Source organism: Nelumbo lutea, chromosome 3 (assembly GCF_056320005.1).
Source record: "Nelumbo lutea isolate HS-2025 chromosome 3, American lotus-T2T, whole genome shotgun sequence".
NCBI classification, from domain to species: domain Eukaryota; kingdom Viridiplantae; phylum Streptophyta; class Magnoliopsida; order Proteales; family Nelumbonaceae; genus Nelumbo; species Nelumbo lutea.
Window position 1 is genome coordinate 96898145 of NC_142686.1, and position 12901 is coordinate 96911045.

At 32.7% G+C, this 12901-nt stretch overlaps 1 protein-coding gene across 2 annotated transcripts; it reads left to right on the top strand.

Moving 5' to 3' along the window:
• Positions 1-229: 229 nt before the first annotated feature.
• Positions 230-8977, top strand: LOC148867047 (UDP-glycosyltransferase 83A1-like). 2 transcript variants are annotated; one of them, XM_088980269.1, is made up of 3 exons: positions 230-439; positions 869-1496; positions 7946-8977. In XM_088980269.1, exons 2-3 carry the CDS (start codon positions 923-925, stop codon positions 8833-8835), a joined length of 1464 nt encoding a protein of 487 aa, XP_088836395.1. In that variant the 5' UTR covers positions 230-439; positions 869-922; the 3' UTR covers positions 8836-8977. The 2 variants fall into 2 exon arrangements, with proteins under 2 accessions (XP_088836395.1, XP_088836394.1); XM_088980268.1 differs by having other exon boundaries at positions 236-439; positions 863-1496.
• The last annotated feature ends 3924 nt before the right edge of the window (positions 8978-12901 follow it).

Here is a 12901-nt window from a genome sequence, read left to right on the forward strand (position 1 = left end):
TCTTAAAATCAAACTCGAGCTTATAAATTTTTAACTCAAACCGAGCTCGAGCTCAAATTTTTGGCTCAAACCAAACTCGAACCTTGTAGAATAGTCTCGAGCCCAACTCGAACCTGGTACTATTTGGTTCCGCTCAGCTCAAATCCACCCATAATTATAGTGGCAATTTTTTTTGACCGCGTCGTGTACCCTCTAAAGATAAAATTCTAGTAGTGCATATTCGGTCCACAAGGTTGGAATCCTCCTTGTAGATCTCTCTCTCTCTTCTCTACGCTCCTCTCTCTCCGGCCTAAAAACACACACTCTCTCTCTTTCCATTATTAGTCTCAAGGTAGTAATAGAATGGACTAGAATTCAAACAATTTTAAATAAATTCATCGGAGAAATGACGAAAGGGATTTATTGCAACAAAGCTTTTCTCCTCTTTAGCTTCAAACCGGTAAGTGTCTGAAAGAGTAAAACTGATGATTTCCTTGTTCTTTTAGGTCTTCAGTGAAGTGTACTTTTTATATATTTAAATTCTTTCTTTGCTTTGAGTGGAATTATTTTCCTTTGTTTTCTGTTTATCCTTTGCTTATTTTCCCTTTTTCATTTCAAGTGTAAAATAGTAGTGCTAAAGTGACCAGATTTACACTGACCAAGAACTGGTTGTTCGAGTGTCAAATGGAGCAATTCTTTATTAACAGTGGATGATGAGCAATCCTCTGTTAGAGGATTGTCCACATAATCAAGACCCATTGATGAAAAATGCATCCTTCATCTTTTAAATGGTTGGAATTGGAAGACAACCAAACAGAGAATTGCTTTTTGTTTGATTAATACCAATATCGGTTTCCAGTAAACAAAGATTATTGCTTTTCAGTAACAGATTTATTGAAGCTAAAAGCATTCAGTAACAGAATTGCTAGTCCCCCAAAAGGATATGGCATCACCGGTCCTCCCTGAATCAAGCAAACAGAAAATCATCAAGGAATCCATAGTCCATACACGTCAAGCTGCTGCCTGCATCTCAATGGATCACCAGCAAGCACATGCGCTAGTTATACCAGCACCGGTACAGGGCCATGTCATGCCGCTCATGGAGCTGTCACAGAGCCTGGCTATTCGAGGGGTCAAGGTTACATTTGTCACTGAAGAATCAGTGAGACAAAGAATAATGGCTGCACTGCCGGAAAAGAGTAGCATACACAGCCTGATTCAGCTGTCTTCCATCCCGGACGGGGCGAAATTCGGGGATGACACCGAAGAAATTGATGCTGCCACAAGGGTTATGCCGGGTTATTTAGAGAACTTGATTAAGAAGATGAACGGAGAACCAGAGACCAACGAGAACAAGATCAACTGTGTCATCGCATCAGCACCATTAAAGTGGGCGATGGAAGTTGCTGAGAAGATGGGAATCAAGCGAGCAGCGTTTAGCACAACGTCGGCCGGAGTTCTAGCCTTGTCACTTCATATTCCTAAGCTTATCCAGGCTGGAATCATTAGTGATGGCGGTAAGACTTACTGAGTAACCATTAAACTTCATTACTTTATTCCTCGGCAGTTTACATCATGCTTTAACCAGGGTTTTGCACTGATGAGTAAATTGAAAGTCAGAACCAGTGTTTGGTCGAACTGGCCATAATGCCAAAATAAGATTATGAAAACCCATGGGCTTGGTGGAAGACCCATCCGGTCCGGCCGGATGTTTAGACCGCTGAACCGTTTTTACCCATTCTATGAGTCATCGTGCTTCAAGCCATTTTTAATTAACTTTTATATGGTAAATTATGTTTTTAATGAAATGGGATTCAGTCATTGCAAAGCCCGTTCAAACAACCATCATAGCCTTACATTAGGAATATCTCTTCATGAAATAAAACATAAAAGTAGGAAAATGTTTCTGATGCAAAATGTAAAGGTTGCTTGAACGGTATTCAAACGGGCCTTGCACTGACTGAAGCGATCTCGTTTTTAATTGCCTTCAAAAAAATTATGTTTTACAATATAATTTAAAGACTAAAACTGATCCAAGTAACCAATCATTCAAACGGTCAAACTGAAAAGGGACAGATACGAGAGATGTCAAAACTCTTTTCATATCATCTCTTTTCTACATCATAGATTTTCCTGTAAAAGAGAGATGAAAGATCTACCATTCAAACTATCGAGGACCAAGCAGAGACTAGGATGAAATACGGAAGTAGATGCTACCTTATCAATAGTGACATAGAGTGCAACTCTTATTGTTCAAACATTCTTATATATTAAAACAATAATGCCCACATAAAATGGTCTCCAAGGGAGGTTTCTCTTTTCTCCTCAAAAAAGTTAAAATACCTTTTCAATATCTCTCTCTTTACCAATCATCTAAATCATCTTCTCTCCTAAAATTATTTCTAAACTATCTCTTTATCTAACGTTTTGTCCTAAAGCATTTAATATGTCTCTTCCCTCACCTTATATCTCTCTCTATTTATTTCCATTTATTTCTCTATCCACCTTGTAAATACAAGCATTTAGTTTCTCATCAATGAATTAAAATATTAATATTTCAGTTAAAACTATTTTCTTTTTGAAAATAGTTAAAGTTAAAACTTAATAACATAAAAATAAGGTGAGTAAAAATATCTAAAATAATAATAAGAGAAAAATAGATAATACAATGAGACAAATAATAAAATTAATTTTATTAATTTAATAGTAAATTAAATGAAGGCAATTAATCTGTGTCTATACGTGCATGTACATGTGTATATAGTTTGGTTGTGCTTGAGTTGGGATAAGTTTGAGCTGAGCTCATGTTTCCCTAGGACTATGCTTGGGCCGGGCTTCAAAAATTAAGAAAGTCCAAGCATTTATACTTAGTCCAATCCAAGGATCGAAAATTCAAACCCAACCCATGTAAATTTGTAATTGGGTCAATTCAGACTCAAGCAAGGCTCAACTGGGATGCACCCCTAGATATAGGTTCTTTTTTAATTTAGAAATGTAGTACATATGGGTCCAATATGGCTCCATTATGTTGTACAACAATTGTAAGTGCAAATTATTTAACAAGCCCATGTTTTAAGTTACCTATTAAATTAGGTAACTTATTTATGTGTTAAACAATCCTAATTAAATTAATTAGGTAGCATAAGTATTATTTGTTATTACTAATAAAGCTATAAAATTTATTATTTTAATCCACTTAAGTCATATTTAAAAATTATAAAAATTGTAGGAAATTAATTCAAATTTAATAATAATAATAATAATGATGATGATGATGATGATGATGGTGATGATGATAATAATAATAAATTGAAAGTCCTATTAAATTACTAATATTATTATAAATAAATTTATTAAAATAGTAATCTTATAAAATTAATTTTTCTATGAGAAATTTATTAACTTTAAAACTAATTTTATTAATTCGAGTTCTGTTTAAAATAATTACCTTAATAGAGCTTTATAGTAGTCTTATAACCTAACATGGCCTATGATCACACCTAATTAAGAATGTCATAGGGCTCTTTCTACTTCACTTTATCTCAAAAAAGTCTATACATAATAAAAATAGAGCATAGAAGAATACGAATGTCAACCCAATAACCTATGAACGAATTTCCAACTTAAATTAATGGCTCTTGAGTTTTCAAAATGTGTCACAAAAAAAAAAAATACAATTGAAAAACTGCAACCCAAGTTGGGTTTGCATTAGGTTGAACGCTATAGGCTTGGACAGGGTTAGCATGGGTTTGAATCAACCCTAACCCAACCCTCCCATGCTTTGACTCAAACCCAACTCAACCCGATTCAATACTATATAGTTTATGAACCTGCCCTTGACCTATAGAATTCTACTTGATACTGACCCAAACTGTCCCATAGTCCTTTGTGATATTTTTTGAAAACTCAAGAGCTATTAATTTAAGTTGAAAATTGGTTTATGGATTCCAAGGTATCATTTCTCAAAAGTGAAAGGAAAAAACAAAAAAAAAAAGTGAAATCTACTTTAATGTCAGGGGGTAAAAGTCAAACCAAATTATAATAAAACCCTTTATATGTAGGGGTATTATGACTTGATGAGCAGGAATTAGTCAAACCTGAACTCAATTTTGGTTTTTTTTTTTTTTTTTGAGGTGCCAATTTCGGTTAAATAATCAAAACAGTAACCTAACCCTGCACCTAATTTGAGATAAAACAAACATTAAAAAAACCATAAACTTTAAGGTTAGGGTTTAGAAGGTAGAGCAAATTATAAGAATACCCTTTACATGTGTAGGGTTTATTATGACCCGATGGGTCAAGTCAACTAAACTTGCAACCGATTTGGCTTAAATTATCAAAACACTAACTGGACCCTACACCCTAATAAGCTTGACCCTAACCTAACCATGTAGGGGTGAATCAAAGTCGAACTTACCATTTAAGTTGACCCGTTAATATCCCTAACACGAGATTAGCCACTCTACTCACTAGTGTTTCAATTTGGATTTTGGTCAAAACAACTAAACATAACTCAAAAATAACTCAAAAATATAATACTTGAGCTGACTTAGATTGACTTGGCTCAATTATAAATTCATAAGGCTCTTTCTACATCAATTTTGTGTAACATTGCATGTGCATCACCTAGGCCCCAACTAGTAAATAGTAGAAACACTATTAATTAACATGTTTTGTTAAAAAATTAATTTCTTCAAAATTTTCAATATATTTACAAAAAATTGTTAAAAATTCACTAATTTTTTCTATAAATTATGTAAAAATTTCACTAATACACGAATTCTCTCCTTTGTCTTATAGCTTTAATGTGGCGAATCAGTTTTGGATTAAGTTGTTTCCCCAACTTTGCTAATTTCATAGGAAAAGATGAAAGCAAGAGAAGAAATGAACTAGGGGCCTAAAATTACCATGCACCAACAAGACGAAGTTCATGGATTCATTTATTTGAATACCTAAAGACCACCTGACTTGCTAGTTTCAATTACTAGTTCGTATTGAATTGGACCAATTTGGACTTTAACCCAATTACACAATTATGAAATAAAAGAGTAAATAATAGAATTTTTCTCTAAATAAATTTTATTAACAAGAAAACATCAAAAAAGGGAAGATAAGAGAAAAATATTAACAATTTTGTTAATTAATAGAAATTTCAATAAAAAATGAATCTTTCTGAAAAAATTAGAAAATAATAAAAAACTGGAAAAATAAATATTAATAAACTGATAAAATGAGAGATATTTTCGTTAAAAATGATAGAAATTTTTAATATATTAAAAGTAATATTTATTTAGAAAATTTTAAAAATTGAAAAGTAACATAAAAATACAAAGAAGAAAAAAATTAAAGTCAGCAACTTACTTTAAACAATTAACTTAATAATTAAAATAAATAACTTAGTCTAAAATTATTAAAATTAATTTTATAAATTAAAAAATAAAATTTAAGTCATTAATAAAATAAATACAATTAAAAACTATACAAACTATTAATAGACTTAGCAAGAATTATTTTATTGGTCAACATTGATACAAATTAATAAAAATATAATTTAATTAAAATCAATATTTTTTAAATTGAACTTAATAAAAAAGTAACTCTCTCTCTCCCTAATACCTTCCAGATTTTTTTTGCTTTCTTTTTATTTATTAGACAATACATAACCCAAGAATAATGCTAAGATGGATAGGGTTAAGTTTGCCCCAATTGGAAATGTCCTAAGACTCCTGCCTAAATGTCACTTAACAAAGCCTATGCATTGGATTTAAGAGTAATAAAATTAATTAATGTCATAAAAATAGTAAAAATTACAATAAACAATAAAAAATTAAAACAAATTTATCTAACAACATGTAACCCAAAAATTAATTTGCACTGGACTTGGTACCACTTGGCTCAATCGATATTGTCATAAGGTTCTTGCCACAATTTCTTTTAACAACATGTGTGCATTGCATGGGACTCAAGTAGTATGTTATTGAATAATTAATAATTTTTTTACTGGTCAAGGGTCTAATATTAACTCTTATTTTTGTTAAACAGGTTCCCCTCCTTTCCCACATGTTTCCCATTAAAATGGTGGGATTTCACATACCAGTGATTCAGATCTATAATCCCACCTTTTTCACATTTCTATTTTGTTCCTTCCCATCCCACAATCCCTAATCACCTACTATTCTAAAATTTGACCTAATTGAAACCATCACTCAAAGAGGAAATGGTTCGAATGCCTAGTTGGGTTAGAAACCACTGGTCAAAACTAGTGCTTAGGGGAGTCGATACATTCTAAAAGTATGATACCCAATTTGACTCCAAATCTAATTATCCCAGATTTGGATGTTAGAACTTGCATCTAATTATGATTCAATTGGATGCGTATTTATGATCAATTAAAATCCGAGTCCGATAAAAAGTATGATACCCAATTTGACTCCAAATCTAATTATCCCAAATTTGGATGTTAGAACTTGCATCTAATTATAATTCAATTGGATGCGTATTTATGATCCAATTAAAATTCGAGTCCGATAAAAAGTATGATACCCAATTTGACTCCAATTCTAATTATCCCAGATTTGGATGTTAGAACTTGCATCTAATTATAATTCAATTGGATGCGTATTTATGATCCAATTAAAATTCGAGTCCGATAAAAAGTATGATATCCAATTTGACTCCAAATCTAATTATCCCAGATTTGGATGTTAGAACTTGCATCTAATTATAATTCAATTGGATGCGTATTTATGATCCAATTAAAATCCATGTCCGATAAAAATTAGGACAAAAGACTTAAATATACCTTGAGTTTTCATAAATTGACTTTAACATACCCTTAATTTTTTAAATAGACTTAAATATATCATATAGTCATAAAAGACTTTTTTACCCTTTATTATATTTCAAATTTTCAAAGAGAACCACAGTATAAAAAGGCTCGACAGATGCTCAATTTGAAACACTAATGGTTTTCCATCATGCAATTAGTCATTGATGGGTTCTGATTTATATGAGATAAAGTTGAACAGGAATATGTGAGAGTTCACCGATCTTGGATGACGTGATCATGTTTTTCTCAATGGTAGGATAGAGAGAGAGGGAGAGAGAGAGAAGTGTTAGTTAATCCATTTTCATTGTAAAAGATGGAGGGAGAAAGTCGATGAAAATTCAAAGACAGGAAAATCCTTCTACGTACAAATAAAGGTATCTAAGAAAGAATATAGTCTATCATTCGACTCCATTTTCTCTCTCTCTCTCCTTTCCATGTCCTCTAACCATCCCCTCTTTTACCGCTACAACTAACCCTCAAAGGAAGAGTTATTGGAAGCAGAGCACCACCGCTTTCTTCCTCTCTCTCTCTCTCTCTACTTCTCTTCAACCGCTCTCTTTCTCCATCAATTAAATGAATATACTAAATCACTATCAACTCTCCTATAATAGCGCCAAGTGTTACCATTATCCTGTTCTCAGCTAACTAATATACAGTTGCAAAAGAGAACTGGGTTAAACAAAATAGAGAAAGTTCCTTGAGCTATCACATTATGTTGGGTCGTAAAGAGGAGCTATATTGCGTGTCTATTCTCTTCGAAGGGTAAAATAGAATTTTTAGAATATTAAAAAGAGATTCATGGGAAAAGAAATGAGGGTATGTTTAAATCTACTGGGGTCAGCCCACAAGGCATATTTAAGTTTATTTGAAAAACTTAAGGTATGTTTAAATGAATTTATGAAAACTTAGTTTATGTTTTCATACACTAAAAACTTATTTTTTGAAGTCTTTTACCCTAAAAATTATTGTTTTATATATATATGACCGTGAAGTATTCCTTTAATTAATCTATAGTTGAATTACTTAATATGACCGTGTATCACAATTGAAAAGGAGTGGTCCTCTTTAAATTCATATTATGGTTCCTCGATTCATCCTACGGTTTCTAAGTTTACTATGATTTGGATTTGTTTACAGGAACTGTTTCGAAGAATGAAATGATCCGGTTGTCTCCAAGCATGCCAGCCATTAGCACAGCTGATTTATTGTGGAACTGCACAGAGGATCCAACCATGCAAAGTATCATTTTCAAAGCGACATTGGATACGAAAAATGTTACCAAACTCTGTGACTGGGTTCTTTTTAACTCATTTTACGAGCTGGAGCCGTGGTTCTGTGACTTGATTCCCATCAAGAGTCTTCCTGTAGGTCCACTACTTTCAAGCGTCTTACCTGGGGGAACAATCGGAAGCCTCTGGCAGGAGGATTCCACCTGCATAAGCTGGCTAGACCATCAACCTGCCCGCTCCGTCATTTATGTTGCCTTTGGAAGCCTTGCAACATTCAGCCAGCGCCAATTTGATGAACTAGCAGCTGGGCTCCAGCTTGCCGCTAGGCCATTCTTATGGGTTATTCGGCCAGATTTCATGAAGGGGTCTACCAGAAACCAAGATGAATTTAAAGATGGAGTAGCTCATTGTGGAAAGATAGTGAGTTGGGCTCCTCAACAAAAGGTTCTGGGTCACCCTTCTGTTGCCTGTTTCTTAAGCCATTGTGGTTGGAACTCGATAATGGATGGTTTAAGCATGGGGGTTCCCTTTCTATGTTGGCCTCAATTTGCCGATCAGTTCTTTAACAAACACTTGATTTGTGACGTTAGGAGGGTTGGTTTAGATTTGGAGAGAGACGAAAATGGGATAGTAACAAGAGATGAAATCAAGAGTAAGGTAAAGAAATTGCTTGCTGATGAAAGTATAAAAGCAAAGGCTTCGGAGTTGAAACAAGTGGCTTGGAAAGCTCGCAACTATGGTGGCACTTCGTTCAACAACCTTGAAGAATTTGTTAAACAGATCAAGTGTTTGATGTAAGGTATTTTGAGTATTAGCTAGACTTGAATCTCACCAATGATTTCTGATTTCACAAGTATGTAATCATATTATAAAATAATCTTTCTTTCTTATTGTGATCTGCTCTTAAAAATGGGATCCACCACCAATGTTTATGTCGATTAATTCATAAATAAATGATAATGAAGATTAGAGTAATGCTGAGACCCTAATTAACCAATGTAGGTCATTTATAACAGAGTAAACTCATTACCTTTTCTTCTACGAAAGGGGGATGGTTTTAAAAGTAAAAATATAGATAAAAATGAAGCTGAGACCGGAGGCTTCATGTAGATACATTGCCCAATTTGGTTGAAGGCCAGGTTTACCAACCGGTCCAAACCATCCGCACATTGGTTGGCCTACTCCGCTGTCGTGATAGGAGAGTCCAACGATAGATTAGCAGGTTCCTATTAGAGACAGTGTGTTCCCTTTAACTCCTTTAGTTTAATATATACTAACATTTATTGTTGAATAAATAATTCAGTATATTGTTATTTCATGTGTGTTATGGTGTGTTCATGTAAATTATCCCTTAGTTGTACATTTATGGGATTTATGTAAGCTTAAATGTTCTCAGCCAAATGATAAACTTAGGAAGTTTATCATATCAAGACCGATGTTCTTATACTGCTAAATTAATTGGTACAGTAGCTTGTCCCAATCAAGGTTCAAAGTATTGACATGTATTGGTCCGTATTGGCCGATACGTATCGTTTCGGGACTCCTCCGATACACCCCTACAGTGGGTGTATCAGGGGTCTGATCGGTTCAGGGTGTGGAGGAGGCCTAAACCGGCTCCCCTGAACCAGTTGCAAAAAGAACAAAAAAAAAAGAAGCACTAAAAAGCTGTATCAATTCGCCCGATATGCCCATACCGGCATATCGGGCATATCGATATTTTGAACCTTGGTCCCAACTACTAGGGTTACACCTAAGGTACAACAAGTGGGTGTTGAAACACTAAACGGAACTATTTCTAGTTAACATTGGACCTTAGAAGATAAAGGGGTAAAATTGGAAAGTTATACTTAATTCCCGGACTTGATGGTGATACTACAATAGTATTGAACTAGCCTACTTTTGATATGATAAAAAGAAGTTAAAATGCTTATGGGATAAAATACCAATAATTTACCTGGGTATATTGGAGAAGATTGGAAAGGTACTTGAGCAAGTATTTATTCATCATTGTGATAGAATCAACAACTTAGTAAGACAGAAAATATCATAGTACCCTCTTTGATGGAAACCTCAAGCTGCCAATAGTGAATTTCAACTTGTTTTGAAATCGGTTTTGTAAAATGTGCTTATAGTTACAAATAGCTTATTTTGATAAAAAAATTATATAAAATGGTTTTAATCACAGGATTCATATGAATGGAGAGTGTGATAGGGAAGAAATTGTACCTTATTGATAGTGTTTGAATATTATTAGTTGGGAGATTAACTACAAATGTTTAGTTGGGCTAACAACCTACTGGCATTTCTCGGTTATAACATAATGTTATGCCAAATTTGGGCCCAATATGTGGTGGGAGAATTCACTAGTTTGACCTAGTGAATTTTGCCCATGTGCACTTCAATATATGCACTGAACCTTTTGATTTAAATTGAGATATATGTGGGTCCAATGCCACACTTTGCCCATGTGCATTTTAATATATGCACTGAACCCTTTTTGTTTAAATTGAGATCTATGTAGGTCCAATGACATACAATAATAACGTTCAATAATTGATCAAAGTTATGAGAGTTTGTTTTCAACTTCCTAATCGAGTAGAAAGTTATCTAGTTTGACTAGGTAATTAGTTTGTTGGAAAAAAAAAGGTTAAAGTAGAGAAACTAACTAGATCTCTCTTATACTAAGTTTCTTAGGATTGCTTGCTAATTTGTAGCTTTCCTAATCAGCTAGGAAAGTGATTAGGAAACTTCTACTTGGGCTCAGAGTCTTAAGTTATAAAAAATATTGAGGAGGGAGACTTGGTGGCATTTGGCAAATCAGAAGTTCAAGTCTAAAAATTAAAAAAATGGTAAATCAACGAATGAAAATGATAACAAATTAAAAAAATAAAATAAATTAATAAATAATATAACTAAAAATAAAAAATTGATGTTAAAGAGAAAAATAATAATATTATAAATTATATTAATTAAATAAATATTATAATATTTTATAAAATATGACAAAATCATCTTAATTTTTTATAGAAAATGTTTGAATTAGGGAGAAAGAAAAAAAAGAAAAAAAACATATAAATATGAAAAAATCAAAATGGGGTCAAATTTTCGAAAAGATGAAAAATAGGATTTGGGGTGAGCAATCATTTTTTATTAATTTTTAGAAGAGGAATACTTAAGATAAGAGAGAATTCTCTCAATAATCTTTTGTTTTCATTTTTTATAGGGGAACACCCTCTCTACTTCACAAGTGGTGACGGAAAGATTAGTTGTGTTGCTGCTACACCACCAAGGATGAGACAGAGAACAATTTTCTCCTTCTCTGAAAAATTTCTCTCAAAAAACTTTTGTTTTCATTTCTACTAATAGGCACCCGTGCAATGCACGGGAAAATCTGAAAGATTTAATAATTTTATTTACTATTAATTAATATTAAATTAAAAATCAAAGTTTGTTGTTAATTAAATAAAATATTCAAAGTTGTTCATTTCTAAAATTTTAATAATTGTGTTTTCATTTAATGTTGATCTATAGAAAATAATTATTGTTAATTTAATATGAACAAATATTTTTTAATAAAATTAGTTTTATTAATAATTTATAGTAATTATAATAATTTCTATTATTTTTAATTGAAATTTTGATTAACTTTAAATAGATAAAAATAATAACAAAAGTTAACATTTTATTAGTTTCACAAATAATTAACAATTATATAGGAATGACAATGGGGTGGGTTCACTAACAATTAACAATTATAATTGTTAGGCGGGTTCAAGGCAAGGCAAGGCAACCACTCCTCAATGTCGGGCGAGTTCAAGGGCAAGGCACCCCACTCCTCATTAAGGATGGGGAATCCTTGAATTTTCCCGCCTCGTCCCCAGTAGTGGGTGGGCTTAAATAGAGATGTAAATCAAGTCATGTTGGGCCGAGCTTTGGGTCAAGCCAGACTGCGGACTGGGCCAAGCTATGAGAGGTCCATTTAAAAAAAATGAAAAAGATGTTTAAATTTTTATTTCATATGATTTTTGATGTATACAATTGTTTATATATACAATTAAACCTATTCGTGAGCCAGGTAGCTAGCTTCACTGCTCCACGGCCCGACTCGACCTAACTCATTATTTTTCAGGCTTGGACAAAATTTTAGGCTTGTGGGCTTGAGCTTGGGCTTTTTCAAATAAGCCCAACCCAATACTATTACATATATAAAATAGTACTTATGTTATATATAATAAATATAATATATATATATATATATCTGCTTCTTAAATTATTAATAAATATCAATTTACTATTAGAAAATATAAATTAGTTTATTGATTTATTAAATTATTACTAAATTAATATAATATTAGTTTATAAAAGTATACTGAAAATAAGACATTTTGTGCACAAGTCAGGCTTCGAGCTCGGGTTCGAGCTTCGTGCTCTATATAAGGGCTATGCTCGAGTTCAAGATCCAGGCCTGATGGTCGGTTTGGGCACGAGCTCAAGCTTGCACATTTTTTATTGATAAAGAGGCTTGTGTTAATTATAAAACTATGGTTTTTTAAAAATTAAAATTTTTATCTAATTCTAGTCTAGTATAAAAAAATATGTAAAATTTCTATATATATAAATATAAAATTTGTTATTTAAATATTATATAACAATATTTACCATATATGCATATAACTTCTAAGTTGAGCTTATCAGGGGTTGTTTAGCTTGGACCCTATCCGCTAAAACCATCATTGGACTCCAAAAGTTTGATACCCAATTAGACTTCGGATCTGATTATCCTTGATAATGTGTGGGCATGGGGCATATCTCAGCTAGACCTAACTCAAAAGAAAATAGTTGCTTGAGTTTGAAAATTTATAGT